The 12,819-nt window shown below is 44.1% G+C and overlaps 1 protein-coding gene across 6 annotated transcripts in view; it reads left to right on the forward strand.

Annotated features, from left to right (window-relative positions):
- MAMDC2 (MAM domain containing 2) overlaps nt 1-12,819 on the forward strand; it is a 79,961-nt gene that overhangs the window by 33,756 nt on the left and 33,386 nt on the right. For all 6 annotated transcript variants that reach the window (XR_014555959.1, XM_083702020.1, XM_083702021.1 and 3 more), the window contains one exon: nt 12,249-12,505. Coding sequence is in view for 5 of the 6 variants with exons in the window: in XM_083702020.1 (XP_083558146.1) it covers nt 12,249-12,505 (257 nt within the window). In the remaining variant the exon portion in view is untranslated. The remainder of the gene's footprint in view (nt 1-12,248; nt 12,506-12,819) is intronic.

A 12,819-nucleotide genomic window follows, 5' to 3' on the forward strand; every position in this document is an offset into this window, starting at 1 on the left:
TACGTTTGCAGAACTTTATTTGGCAGACGCAAATAATATATGCAACCTTATGTTAGGATGATTCTTTCTGCATTTTTCCTTTCCTGCATAGTTGAGATATACCCTGAACAAACAAAAAAAAGCATGATTTTTTTAAAAAATTAACAAGTAATGACGACTGAATTTTAAATTTTAAGTGTTTTTTTTATGTTTTTCATATAATTGTATTGTTTTATTGTTCCGTTGTGTGTGTGTTTTTGTTTTTTGTTTGTTTTTTAAGTTTTATTTTGTTCTTAAGGGGAGGGGTCAGGGCTGCCAGGGAGTGGGTCCCAGCCAACAAAATGGCTGGGGCAGGTTACACATAGGGGGGATGCACTGAGACAACCAATCTCAGTCATCATGGGTAGGAGGAGGAGTTACGCTAAGACCAGACTATCCCTGCCTCTGGGTGTGGTCCTGACCGGACAGTTACTGAAATCAGCAAGGGAGACCCACATGACCTGAAGGTGCTGCTGTGCAATGCCAGGTCAATGATTCATAAGACCACTGCCGTCCATGACTTGATCATGGATGGAGGACTTGACCTGGCATGTGTGACAGAGACCTGGTTGGATGAAGCAGATGGGCCTGTCCTTGCCGCTGCTTGTCCACCAGGTTTCTCTTACGCACAGCAACCCAGGTCATGTGGGCGGGGAGGGGGGTTGCAGTGATTTTTAGGAAGTCATTAGTTTGCACCAGGCGTCCTATTGGGAAGACCCAGTTCTCTGAGTGCATGTTCTGGAAGTTGGGCAATAGGGGCAGTACAGGATTCCTTCTGGTGTACTGATCTCTCTGCTGCACCAAGGATTCCCTGCCCGAGCTGCTTCAGGTCGTGGTGGATGTTCTCCTGGAGACACCAGGTTTGGTTGTCCTAGGGAATTTTAACATCCATGCCAACACAACCTTTCAAGGGGCCGTTCGGGACTTGGTGGAAAGCATGGCCTCCATGGGGCTGTCCCTGAATAAGTCTGGCCCAACGCATAGCCACGGGCATGCCTGGGACCTGGTGTTTACCTTTATGGATGTTGGTGATCTGACATTAAGTAAAAGCGAAATGAAAGAAGTGCCATGGTCAGATCACTTCCTGGTGCAATTGGACTTCTCTGTGACCCTTACCCTCTGCAGGGAGGTGGAACCGATTTGGATGGTCCGCCCCCGCCACTTAATGGATCCAAATGGTTTCCAGAGAGTGGTAGGGGATGCTTTATTCTATGTTGATGGCCTTTCAGCTGATTCCCTGGTGGCCCGCTTGAATGTGGAGTTAACCAGGGCTATTGACTGTCTGGCTTCGAAGCACCCTCTCTGATTGCATGGAGCCTGGACAGCTCCGTGGTTTTCCACGGATCTGAGGGCAATGAAACAATCGCTGAGACGGCTAGGGCGCCTCAGGTGGATAACTCATTCTGAAGCTGACTGGACACGGGTTAGAACTCAACGTCGAGCCTACCAAGTGGCGGTAGTGACGGCAAAGAAGACTTTCTTCGCCGCCTGTATTGCATCTGCAGAAAACAGAAGCAGGAGACTTTTTCAGGTGATTCGCAATTTAGCGGATTTGGAAAGAGCAGGGCCGGGGCGGGAGAGTGCTAGAGTCCTGTCTAGTCAAGTTGTGTGGGATCAATTCCAATCTGTTACTTCCGAGGATGTGGACAGGCTGCTTGGACCAGTGAAACCAACCACCTGTCTCCTTGATCCTTGCCCATCCTGGCTTATAAAAGCTAGCCAGGAAGGGCTGGGAGAAGGGCTTCACGGGGTGGTGAATGCTTCTCTCTGTGAGGGAGCCTTCCCAGACCCGCTGAAAGAGGCGGTTATTAAACTGCTTCTTAAAAAAATATCTTTAGACCCAGCCAGTATGGCCAACTATCACCCAGTCTCAAATATTCCATTCTTGGGCAAGGTGATTGAGCGAGTGGTTGCTGAACAACTCCAGGCACGCCTGGAGGATGCGGACCATTTGGATCCCTTCCAGTCAGGATTTAGGCCTCATCATGGGACTGAAACTGCTTTGGTTGCTCTGGTCGATGATCTCTGGCGGGCAAGGGACAAAGGTGAAAGCTGTTTCCTAGTTCTGCTGGATCTCTCTGTGGCCTTTGATACCATTGACCACAACATCCATCTGGAGCAGGGGTAGGCAACCTAAGGCCTGGGGGCCAGATGTGCCGCAATTGCCTTCTCAATCCAGCCTGTGGACGGTCCAGGAATCAGCGTGTTTTTACATGACTAGAATGTGTTCTTTTATTTAAAATGCGTCTCTGGGTTATTTGTGGGGCATAGGAATTCGTTTTTCCTTCTTCTTTTTTTCCCCAAAATATAGTCCAGCCCACCACATGGTCTGAAGGACGGTGGACTGGCCCATGGCTGAAAAAGGTTGCTGACCCCTGGTCTAGAGGGGCTGGGAGATGCGGGCACTGTTATACAGTGGTTCTGCTCCTTCATTCTGGGCCGTGTCCAGAAAGTGGTGTTCAGACCCCTGGGCTCTCACTTGTGGGATGCCTCAGGGTTCTGTCCTCTCCCCCATGCTTTTTAACATCTCTGGGAGAGATCATCAGGAGGGTTGGGCTGGGTGTTCATCAGTATGTGGATGATACCCAGCTCTACCTCTCCTTTAAATCAGAACCACTGAAGGCGATGAAGGTCCTGTGTGAGTGTCTGGAGGCAGTTGGAAGATGGATAGCAGCAAACAGATTGAGGTTGAATCCTGACAAGACAGATGTACTGTTTTGGGGGGACGGGGGGTGGGCAGATGTGGGGGACTCCCTGGTTCTGAATGGCGTAATCATGCCTCTGAAGGACCAGGTGCGCAGCCTGGGAGTCATTTTGGACTCCCAGCTGTCCATGGAGGTGCAGGTCAATTCTGTATCCAGGGCGGCTGTCTACCAGCTCCATCTGGCATGCAGGCTGAGACCCTCCCTGCCCACAGGCAGTCTTGCCAGAGTGGTGCATGTTCTAGTTATCTCTCACTTGGACTACTGCAATGCGCTCTACGTGGGGCTACCTTTGAAGGTGACCTAGAAATGAACTAATCCAGAATGCGGCAGCTAGACTGGTGACTGGGAGTGGCTGCCGAGACCACATAAAGATTAAAAAAAGAACATATATGGGGGAAATAGTGCAATGTAGTGATAATCTCTTGTAGAAAGAGAACCATTGTTTTACCTCAAGCAAAGAAATAATGCATTTTCCAAGGATTTTTGACATTTATTTTAGCACTGATTATAGAATTGATGAAGCGCCACAGTCTAGGAGGAGGTGTTTTATTATTATAAACTTCTTCCAGACTCCAAGACAGCACTCAAGGGTACGCAGTCCTGGCACCTTTTGTTGTTTCTGTTGTTAAAATGCGTGGCACTTACTTAGGGTTGCTATATCTTAAAGAGCAAAAAAGAGGACAGCCCAAGCTGGGAAGGAGGGCCCAGCGCCACCAGACCTGCAGCCGCTTTCTTTGGCTGGGGCTGGCAGTGGCTGCAGCGTGCAGAGCAGCCGAGCCAAAGAAATCCAGAAATAAACAACAAATTTAATCTCCCCCAACACCCAGACATTTCCTTTAAAATTTAAAAATCCCCCGGATGGGCATGTTGGCCCCCCAAGAGAGGACATGTCCGGGATTTCCCAGACATATGGCAACTCTAGCACTGCTCCAAGGCAGTGCTAGAGTTGAAGAGTGCTTGAAGTGCTGCTTGAAGAGCAGGAAACGTTAAATGCTTGATGATGCTGAAAGAGGAAAGGAATAATTTACAGAGCTGGCTCATAAGTAACAGTAGCTTAACTACTGTTGTCTATGTTCTGGTAACCTCAAGGTTAGATTACTGCAATGTGTTCTACGTAGGGCTGCCTCTGAAGACAGTTTGGAAACTTCAGCTGGTGCAGAATTCCGTGGCCAGGTTGCTGACCGGAGCAAGATGGTTTGAGCATCTTACACCCATCCTGGTCCCACTGCTCTGGCTGTTGATTAGTTTCTGGGCCCAATTCAAAGTGCTGGTTTTGACCTATAAAGCCTTAAATGGCTCAGGACCACAATACTTGAAGGACCGCCTGTCTTCATATGAACCTACCTGGACCCCGAGATCATCTTCCGAGGCCCTCCTTTGTGTGCCTCCCCCTTGAGAGGTGCAGAGGGTGGCAACTCGGGAATGGGCCTTCTCTGCAGTGGCTCCCCGTCTGTGGAATGCTCTCCCCAGGGAAGTTCACCTGGCGCCTTCATTGTACACCTTTAGGCGCTGGGCAGAAACGTTCCTTTTTAACCAGGCCTTGGGTTGACCTGATCAACATCCCATACCCTTTTAAAATGTGGTTCTTTTGGAGGAGGGTGGTATTATTGGGTAATTGCTTTTATTTTTATTTTATATACTGTGATCCTTTTATGTGAACTGCCCTGAAACCTTCAAGTATAGGGCAGTATATAAATTCAATAAATAATAATAATAATAATAATAATAATAATAATAATAACTGCATTTTAAAGACACATGGAATTATTTGATGTTTTATCAACACAGGGTAATATGGCATAGTTCTTTGTCACCTTTTTGCACTAAAAACACATTTTAACAATGAAAAATACTAGAAGTGGGATGTCTCGGCTAGTTTTAAAGACATATTGTACTCTGGTTCAGATACTTGATTATAACCTATCAATGCAGTAAAGTGGTTATAAAGATGTTTATTTACTTTGGATAAATACTAACGAATTGAGCTCCTGTCTTTGTATTCTGTATGGTCACAGAATACAACTTTCTGTGTATAGAATTAGAAATGGATATTGCAACAAACTCCCACGAGAATGGTTACCGTAGAGGGAAAAAGAATAAATAGTTGGTGAGTGAGTTCTTAGAATTCCAGAGAGGTAGAAAGTGGCCCCACCTTGCCTGGACAGTGGTCACTGGTCACACTTTTTGGTGCTGAGTACACATGGGTCACTGCCTTGCCGTGGCGAAGGGGCTTGAATAACTCGGAGAAGCTATGAGCTATGCCGTGCAGGGCCACCCAAGATGGACAGGTCATAGTGGAGAGTTTTGACCAAACATGATCCACCTGGAGCAGGAACCGGCAAAGCAATTCCAGTATCCCTGCAAAGAAAACTCCATGGACAAAGACAAAAGGCATATAAAAGTTATGACGCTGGAAGATGAGCCCCTCAGGTCGGAAGGTGTCCAACATGCTACTGAGGAAGAGCGGAGGACCTACAAGAGCGGAGGACCTACAACTAGATCCAGAGCTGATGAAGCGGCTGGGCCAAAGCCGAAAGGACGCTCAGTTGTGGATATGCCTGGAAGCGAAAGGAAAGTCCAATGCTGTACAGAAAAATATTGCATAGGAACCTGGAATGTAAGAACCATGAACCTTGGTAAGTTGGATGTGGTCAAAAATGAGATGGCAAGAATAAATATTGACATCTTGGGCATCAGTGAACTAAAATGGACGGGAATGGGCGAATTCAGTTCGGATGACCATCATATCTACTACTGTGGGCAAGAAAGCCGTAAAAGAAATGGAGTGGTCCTCATAGTCAACAAAAGAGTGGCAAAAGCTGTATTGGGATGCAATCTCAAAAATGATAGAATGATCTCGATACGAATCCAAGGCAGACCTTTTAACATCACAGTAATCCAAGTTTATGCACCAACCACTGGTGCTGAAGAAACCGAAATTGACAAATTCTATGAAGACTTACAACACCTTATAGAAGTGACACCAAAGAAGGATGTTCTTCTCATTATAGGGGATTGGAATGCTAAAGTAGGGAGTCAAGAGATAAAAGGAGCAACTGGCAGGTTTGGCCTTGGAGTTCAAAACGAAGCAAGGCAAAGGCTAATAGAGTTCTGACAAGAGAACAAGCTGGTCATCACAAACACTTTTCCAACAACACAAGAGACGACTCTACACATGGACATCACCAGATGGGCAGCATCGAAATCAGATTGATTATATTCTCTACAGCCAGAGATGGAGAAGCTCTATACAGTCAGCAAAAACAAGACCTGGAGCGGACTGTGGCTCAGATCATCAGCTTCTTATAGCAAAATTCAAGCTTAAACTGAAGAAAGTAGGAAAAACCACTGGGCCGGTAAGATACAATGTAAGTCAGATTCCTTATGAATACACAGTGGAAGTGAGGAACAGGTTTAAGGATTTAGATTTGGTGGACAGAGTGCCTGAAGAACTATGGGTGGAGGCTCGCAACATTATACAGGAGGCAGCAAGGAAAACCATTCCAATGAAAAGGAAATGCAAGAAAGCAAAGTGGCTGTCCAACGAGGCCTTACAAATAGCGGAGGAGAGAAGGCAAGCAAAATGCAAGGGAGATAGTGAAAGATACAGGAAACTGAATGCAGATTTCCAAAAAATAGCAAGGAAAGACAAGAAGGCCTTCTTAAACGAGCAATGCAAAGAAATAGAGGAAAACAACAGAATGGGAAAAACCAGAGATCTGTTCAAGAAAATTGGAGATATGAAAGGGACATTTCGTACAAAGATTACCATAATAAAGGACAAAAGTGTTAAGGACCTAACAGAAGCAGAAGACATCAAGAAGAGGTGGCAAGAATACACAGAGGAATTATACCAGAAAGATATGGATGTCTCGTACACCCCAGGTAGTGTGGTTGCTGACCTTGAGCCAGACATCCTGGAGAGTAAAGTCAAATGGGTCTTAGAAAGCACTGCTAATAACAAGGCCAGTGGAAGTGATGGTATTCCAGCTGAACTATTTAAATTTTTTAAAGATGATGCTGTTAATGTGCTACACTCAATATGCCAGCAGGTTTGGAAAACTCAGCAGTGGCCAGAGGATTGGAGAAGATCAGTCTACATCCCAATCCCAAAGAAGGGCAGTGCCAAAGAATGCTCCAACTACCACACAATTGCACTCATTTCACACGCTAGCAAGGTTATGCTTAAAATTCTACAAGGTAGGCTCAACCAGTATGTGGACCGAGAACTCCCAGAAGTTCAAGCTGGATTTAGAAGAGGCAGAGGAACCAGAGACCAAATTGCAAACATGCGCTGGATTATGGAGAAAGCTAGAGTGTTCCAGAAAGGAGTACGGCAAGGCTGTATATTGTCTCCCTGCTTATATGCAGAATTCATCATGCGAAAGGCTGGGCTGGATGAATCCCAAGCTGGAATTAAGACTGCCGGAAGAAATATCAACAACCTCAGAGATGCAGATGACACAACCTTGATGGCAGAAAGTGAGGAGGAATTTTTTTTTTAATTTTATTTTCAGTGCTCGTTTAAAACCCTTTTTTTGTTCCAACAAGCCTACCCAGGCGTTTTATTTTGACACATGATTTTAGTAGGTAAAACACTTATGCCTGCTAAACTCGCTTAACAAAATTTCACGGCTGGATAGCCTTGCTGGAACAAAGAAGAGTTTATTTATTTTTTTTATAATAATTTTTTATTGAGTTTATGAAATACAGAAAAAAGAATAGAAAACAGATTATAGGAATAAAATAGAAAAGTTACAAATTTCCATGTTCTTTTTTCCATCAAGTCTAATGGACTTCCCCGCATCCTCCCAACCCTGCATTCTCTGTAATACAGAACATCAGCAATTTGTTACCTTGTTTCAATACTTATTGTATCCTTCATTTTATCATGTTACCTAATTTCAAATATGTTATAACCCAAATCATGTACATTTTCATTTAAACACAATAAAGTTATTTCATTATTCTACCTCTGACTTCTTGTGCCTCAATTTCCATTTCATTAATTTATCATTGCTGAAGCTAGAATTTCCTAAAAGGTGCATTTTTTAACATTCATACAGCTTATAATGTTTTTTCAAATAGTCCTTAATTTTTTTCCAGTCCTCCTCAATTGTTTCTTCTCCCAAGTCTCGGATTCTGCCAGTCATTTCGGCCAGTTCCATATAGTCCATCAACTGCGTGTGCCATTCCTCCAGCGTGGGTAGATCTTGTGTCTTCCAATGCTTTGCAATCAGGATCCTTGCTGCTGTAGTGGCGTACATAAAAAAAGTTCTATCTTTCTTAAGCACTCTCTGGTCCACCATGCCCAGGAGAAAGGCCTCCGGTTTCTTAGGTAAGGTAAATCTAAGTACCTTTTTTAGTTCATTATGAATCATCTCCCAAAAGGCCTTCACTTTCGGGCAGGTCCACCAGAGGTGAAAGAATGTCCCTTCCGCCTCTTTACATTTCCAACATTTATTGTCAGACAGGTGATATATCTTAGCAAGCTTGACTGGGGTCATGTACCACCGGTATATCATTTTCATAATGTTTTCCTTCAAGGCACTACATGCCGTAAATTTCATTCCGGTGTTCCATAACCTTTCCCAGTCTTCAAACATAATGTTATGCCCCAAATCCTGCGCCCATTTTATCATGGCGGATTTGACTGTCTCATCCTGAGTATTCCATTTAAGCAGCAAGTTATACATTCTCGAAAGTAGTTTATTTTTTGGCTCTAACAGTTCTGTCTCTAGTTTCGATTTTTCCACCTGGAATCCAACCTTCTTGTCCACTTTAAAAACCTCTTGAATTTGTGCATAGTGCAACCAATCTCGCACCTTGTTTTTTAGTTTTTCCAAGCTCTGCAACCTCCAATTGTCTCCAATTTTTTCAATTATTTCCCCATATTTAGGCCAATTGGCCTCCATGTTAAGTCTCTTGCGTGCCTTGGCCTCCACCGGTGAGAGCCACCTCGGAGTCTTACTCTCCAATAAGTCTTTATATTTTGTCCAGACCATCAAAATTGCTCTTCTGACAATGTGGTTTTTAAACAATTTGTGCACTTTAACCTTGTCATACCACAAATATGCATGCCACCCAAAAGCATTGTCAAACCCTTCCAGATCTAGGACATCAGTGTTTTCCAATAGGATCCAATCTTTCAACCAGCAGAAGGCTGCAGATTCGTAATATAACCTCAAGTCTGGCAGGGCAAATCCCCCTCTTTCTTTCGCATCAGTTAATATTTTAAACTTTATTCGGGGCTTTTTGCCCTGCCAAACAAACTTGGAAATATCCTTCTGCCACTTTCCAAAACATTCCACCTTGTCCACGATCTGTAGGGCCTGAAACAAAAATAACATTTTCGGCAATACATTCATCTTTATAGCTGCTATTCGGCCCAACAAGGAAAGTTTCAATCTTGACCATGTTTCCAAATCTCTTTTGATTTCTGACCAACATTTCTCATAGTTGTCTTTAAACAAATTCAAATTTTTGGAGGTCAGATACATCCCTAGGTATTGAAAGTGAGGAGGAATTAAAGAACCTTTTAATGAGGGTGAAAGAGGAGAGCGCAAAATATGGTCTGAAGCTGAACATCAAAAAAACCGAAGATCATGGCCACTGGTCCCATCACCTCCTGGCAAATAGAAGGGGAAGAAATGGAGGCAGTGAGAGATTTTACCTTCTTGGGCTCCATGATCACTGCAGATGGTGACAGCAGTCACGAAATTAAAAGACGCCTGCTTCTTGGGAGAAAAGCAATGACAAACCTAGACAGCATCTTAAAAAGCAGAGACATCACCTTGCCAACAAAGGTCCGTATAGTTAAAGCTATGGTTTTCCCAGTAGTGTTGTACGGAAGTGAGAGCTGGACCATAAAGAAGGCTGATCGCCGAAGAATTGATGCTTTTGAATTATGGTGCTGGAGGAGACTCTTGAGAGTCCCATGGACTGCAAGAAGATCAAACGCATCCATTCTGAAGGAAATCAGCCCTAAGTGCTCACTGGAAGGACAGATTGTGAAGCTGAGGCTCCAATACGTTGGCCACCTCATGAGAAGAGAAGACTTCCTGGAAAAGACCCTGATGTTGGGAAAGATGGAGGGCACAAGGAGAAGGGGACGACAGAGGACGAGATGGTTGGACAGTGTTCTTGAGGCTACAAACATGAGCCTGACCAAACTGCAGGAGGCAGTGGAAGACAGGAGTGCCTGGCGTGCTCTGGTCCAGGGGGTCACGAAGAGTCGGACATGACTAAACGACTAAACAACAACAACAACACAAAGCCCAGACATTTTTACATCTTTTTCAATCCAGCATTATGCTTTGGTTTTGGACAAAATTGTTCCATATAATTTGGCTTAAGTTTTACTAATTGGTTGCACCTTTAAAGAAGGGAAAAAAGATGTCCTGATCGAATTATGGTCAACATAAAATCTGTGTTGGAAATGCATCGGGAAGCAGGAGTTTGCCAGCACCATAAAAAGAGGCACCCACTGTAAAGCCAAGTCTTTTCATAATCCAGAAGTGGCCAGTAACTAAAAGTTAACAGTTTGAAAAAATGAGCCAGTTACTTCTGCTACTGTTGTATAATTCCTCCCTAGCAACAAGTATACACAATACAACACAAAAACTTTTAATGATGAAACATGTTGTTTTAGTATCTGGCCCCACAGTTTTTATGCACGTTAGCTTGACTAATGTCTGATATTTTCCTCTCTCCCTCTTTACCCCATCTCCTCAATGAAACAGTTTTTAAACTTTGAGACTACAAGCAGCCGTGGTACTTAACTAGGTCAGTCTGGCCCAGTATTTTTGTATGTGTGCCTGAGGTGGAAAATCTAAATGGATCGCCTTTCTGCATATGTATCAGTCCATCAACCAGTACCCGTGGTCTCATTGTCATGTCACACTAAGCCAAACGATGGTTCAGTGCAAATGTGCTGGCTCTTGAGGAGATGGTAGCTGCTTTGCTCTTCCTTGGTCCTTTCAGGTCAGCATGGTGGGGCAGCTAAACCAGAGTTGGGCTTGGCCATGTACACCATACATTTCATGCACTCTGATACCACTGTAAACAGTCATTGCTGCCCCCAGGGAGTTCTGGGAGCTGTAGTTGTTATAGAGAGAGGTTAGGACACCCCTGTTACCCTCCCTGAACTACAATTTCTCAGAATGATTTAACAATCAATTTCTCTTCATAGGGAACTCTGAGAACTGTAGTGCTGTGAGGGGAACCAGGGTCTCTTAACAACTCTCGGCACTTATAACAGCCAACTGTTTCCAGGAAGCTTTGGGGGAACCTTAGTTTGTTGTTTGAACAAGGGATCCTGGCTAAGCTCTCTCCTCATTACCTGTGACCTGTAGCCAAGATTTGTTTGGATGATATGCTGTATGACACAGAACTAAAAGGATTCCAGGGAGTTCCAGGGTTGTGTTTTGGCTGGAAAATCAGGACACAACGGAGGCTACAATGTCTTTATGAACGAAGGTTTATTTACGTTGGCTCCCAGTACATTTCTGAGCACAATTCAAAGTGTTTGGTGTTGACCTTTAAAGCCCTAAACGGCCTTGGTCCAGTATATCTGAAGGAGTGTCTCCACCCCCATCATTCTGCCCAGACACAGGTCCAGCTCCGAGGGCCTGCTGGCAGTTCGCTCACCATGAGAAGCCAAGTTACAGGGAACCTGGCAGAGGGCCTTCTCGGTAGTGGCACCCGCCCTGTGGAACACCCTCCCACCAGATGTCAAAGAGATAAACAACTACCAGACTTTTAGAAGACATTTGAAGGCAGCTCTGTTTAAGGAAGTTTTTAATGTTTAATAGACTATTGTATTTTAATATTCTGTTGGAAGCCGTGCAGAATGGCTGGGGAAACCCAGCCAGATGGGTGGGGAACAAATAAATTATTATTATTATTATTATTATTATTATTATTATTATTATTACACATATTTATACCTGAGCCTTGATGGAAGGAGTGCAGAACATTGCACCTCAAGGTGCCTGTTGTTGCGTCTCCCATGGCTTCAGCAAGCTTGGGTCCAGAGCAGAAGCCAGCTATGCACCCAGGTTTCTCCATGAAGCCCCTCCCAGCATCCCACACAGAGTTCTGTCCCTCCTTCCTTTTTGCTCTTTTAATAAAACTCCTGCAAAGGCCGCTGTTCTCTCCTGTGGTTACATCATGTCAACCTCCCCCTCCCAGTTCTCCTGTCTCTGTCCACGCATGGGGGTGGGGACAGTATTTGCATTGTCAATTAATCTTAATGGCCAGTTACTCTTGCTGTCTCTTTGTTTCTTGATGGCACCTCTGTCAGCCAACCTGAACAGGAAAACTGGTATAGCCTGCATTTTTACACTGTGTCTGGCATCTTCCCATAATGCTCCAAATATTTCCACTGGCATTCCTGAAAAACTTGAAGTAGAATGCTCAGTATTTGTTGTTTATAAAAAGTAACACATCCAATTTACTTCCCACTGTTTATATGTTGCAGAAGCCATTTCATTAAGCATTAAAAGAAGCTTCTCTGATTTTTAGGTCATTATATGTATGTGGACTCTCTCTATGTCAAACATTTCCAGGAAGTGGCTCAGCTGGTCTCACCTAGGACAACAACTCCTATGTCGGGCTGCTTGTCCTTTTATTACCAAGTGCAGCAGGAAAGTGGAATTGTATTCACTGTCTACATGAGAGACATAAATGGCTTTTATGAAGAACTTTGGAAAGCAGATGGTTCTGTGAGTAAGGATTGGGTCTTAGGAGAAGTTGACTTCAGTGCACCATATCCAATGGAGGTAAGGCTCCAAATATTGCACAGTTACATATTCTACAGTTTGAAAAGGACTATCACATGAAAGTGACTTTTTTGTGCCATTCTCTTTTCTTCAATATGAATAGTTAAAACTCATACAACTTGAATGTTCCACTTGGAAGTAGATGTCTTCTGACAAATTGCTCTCTCTCCAATATTGCTGTGAAAACTATATTTAACATGCAGCCATGGAGTGTGTGTACGGACTTGATGCATTAAGCAGTGTATTAATATACAGTGGTGCCTCGCAAGACGAAATTAATCCGTTCCACGAGTCTCTTCGTCTTGCCGTTTTTT

This window comes from Podarcis gaigeae, assembly GCF_964106915.1.
Source record: "Podarcis gaigeae genome assembly, chromosome: 11".
In the NCBI taxonomy this organism is placed as follows: Eukaryota; Metazoa; Chordata; class Lepidosauria; order Squamata; family Lacertidae; genus Podarcis; species Podarcis gaigeae.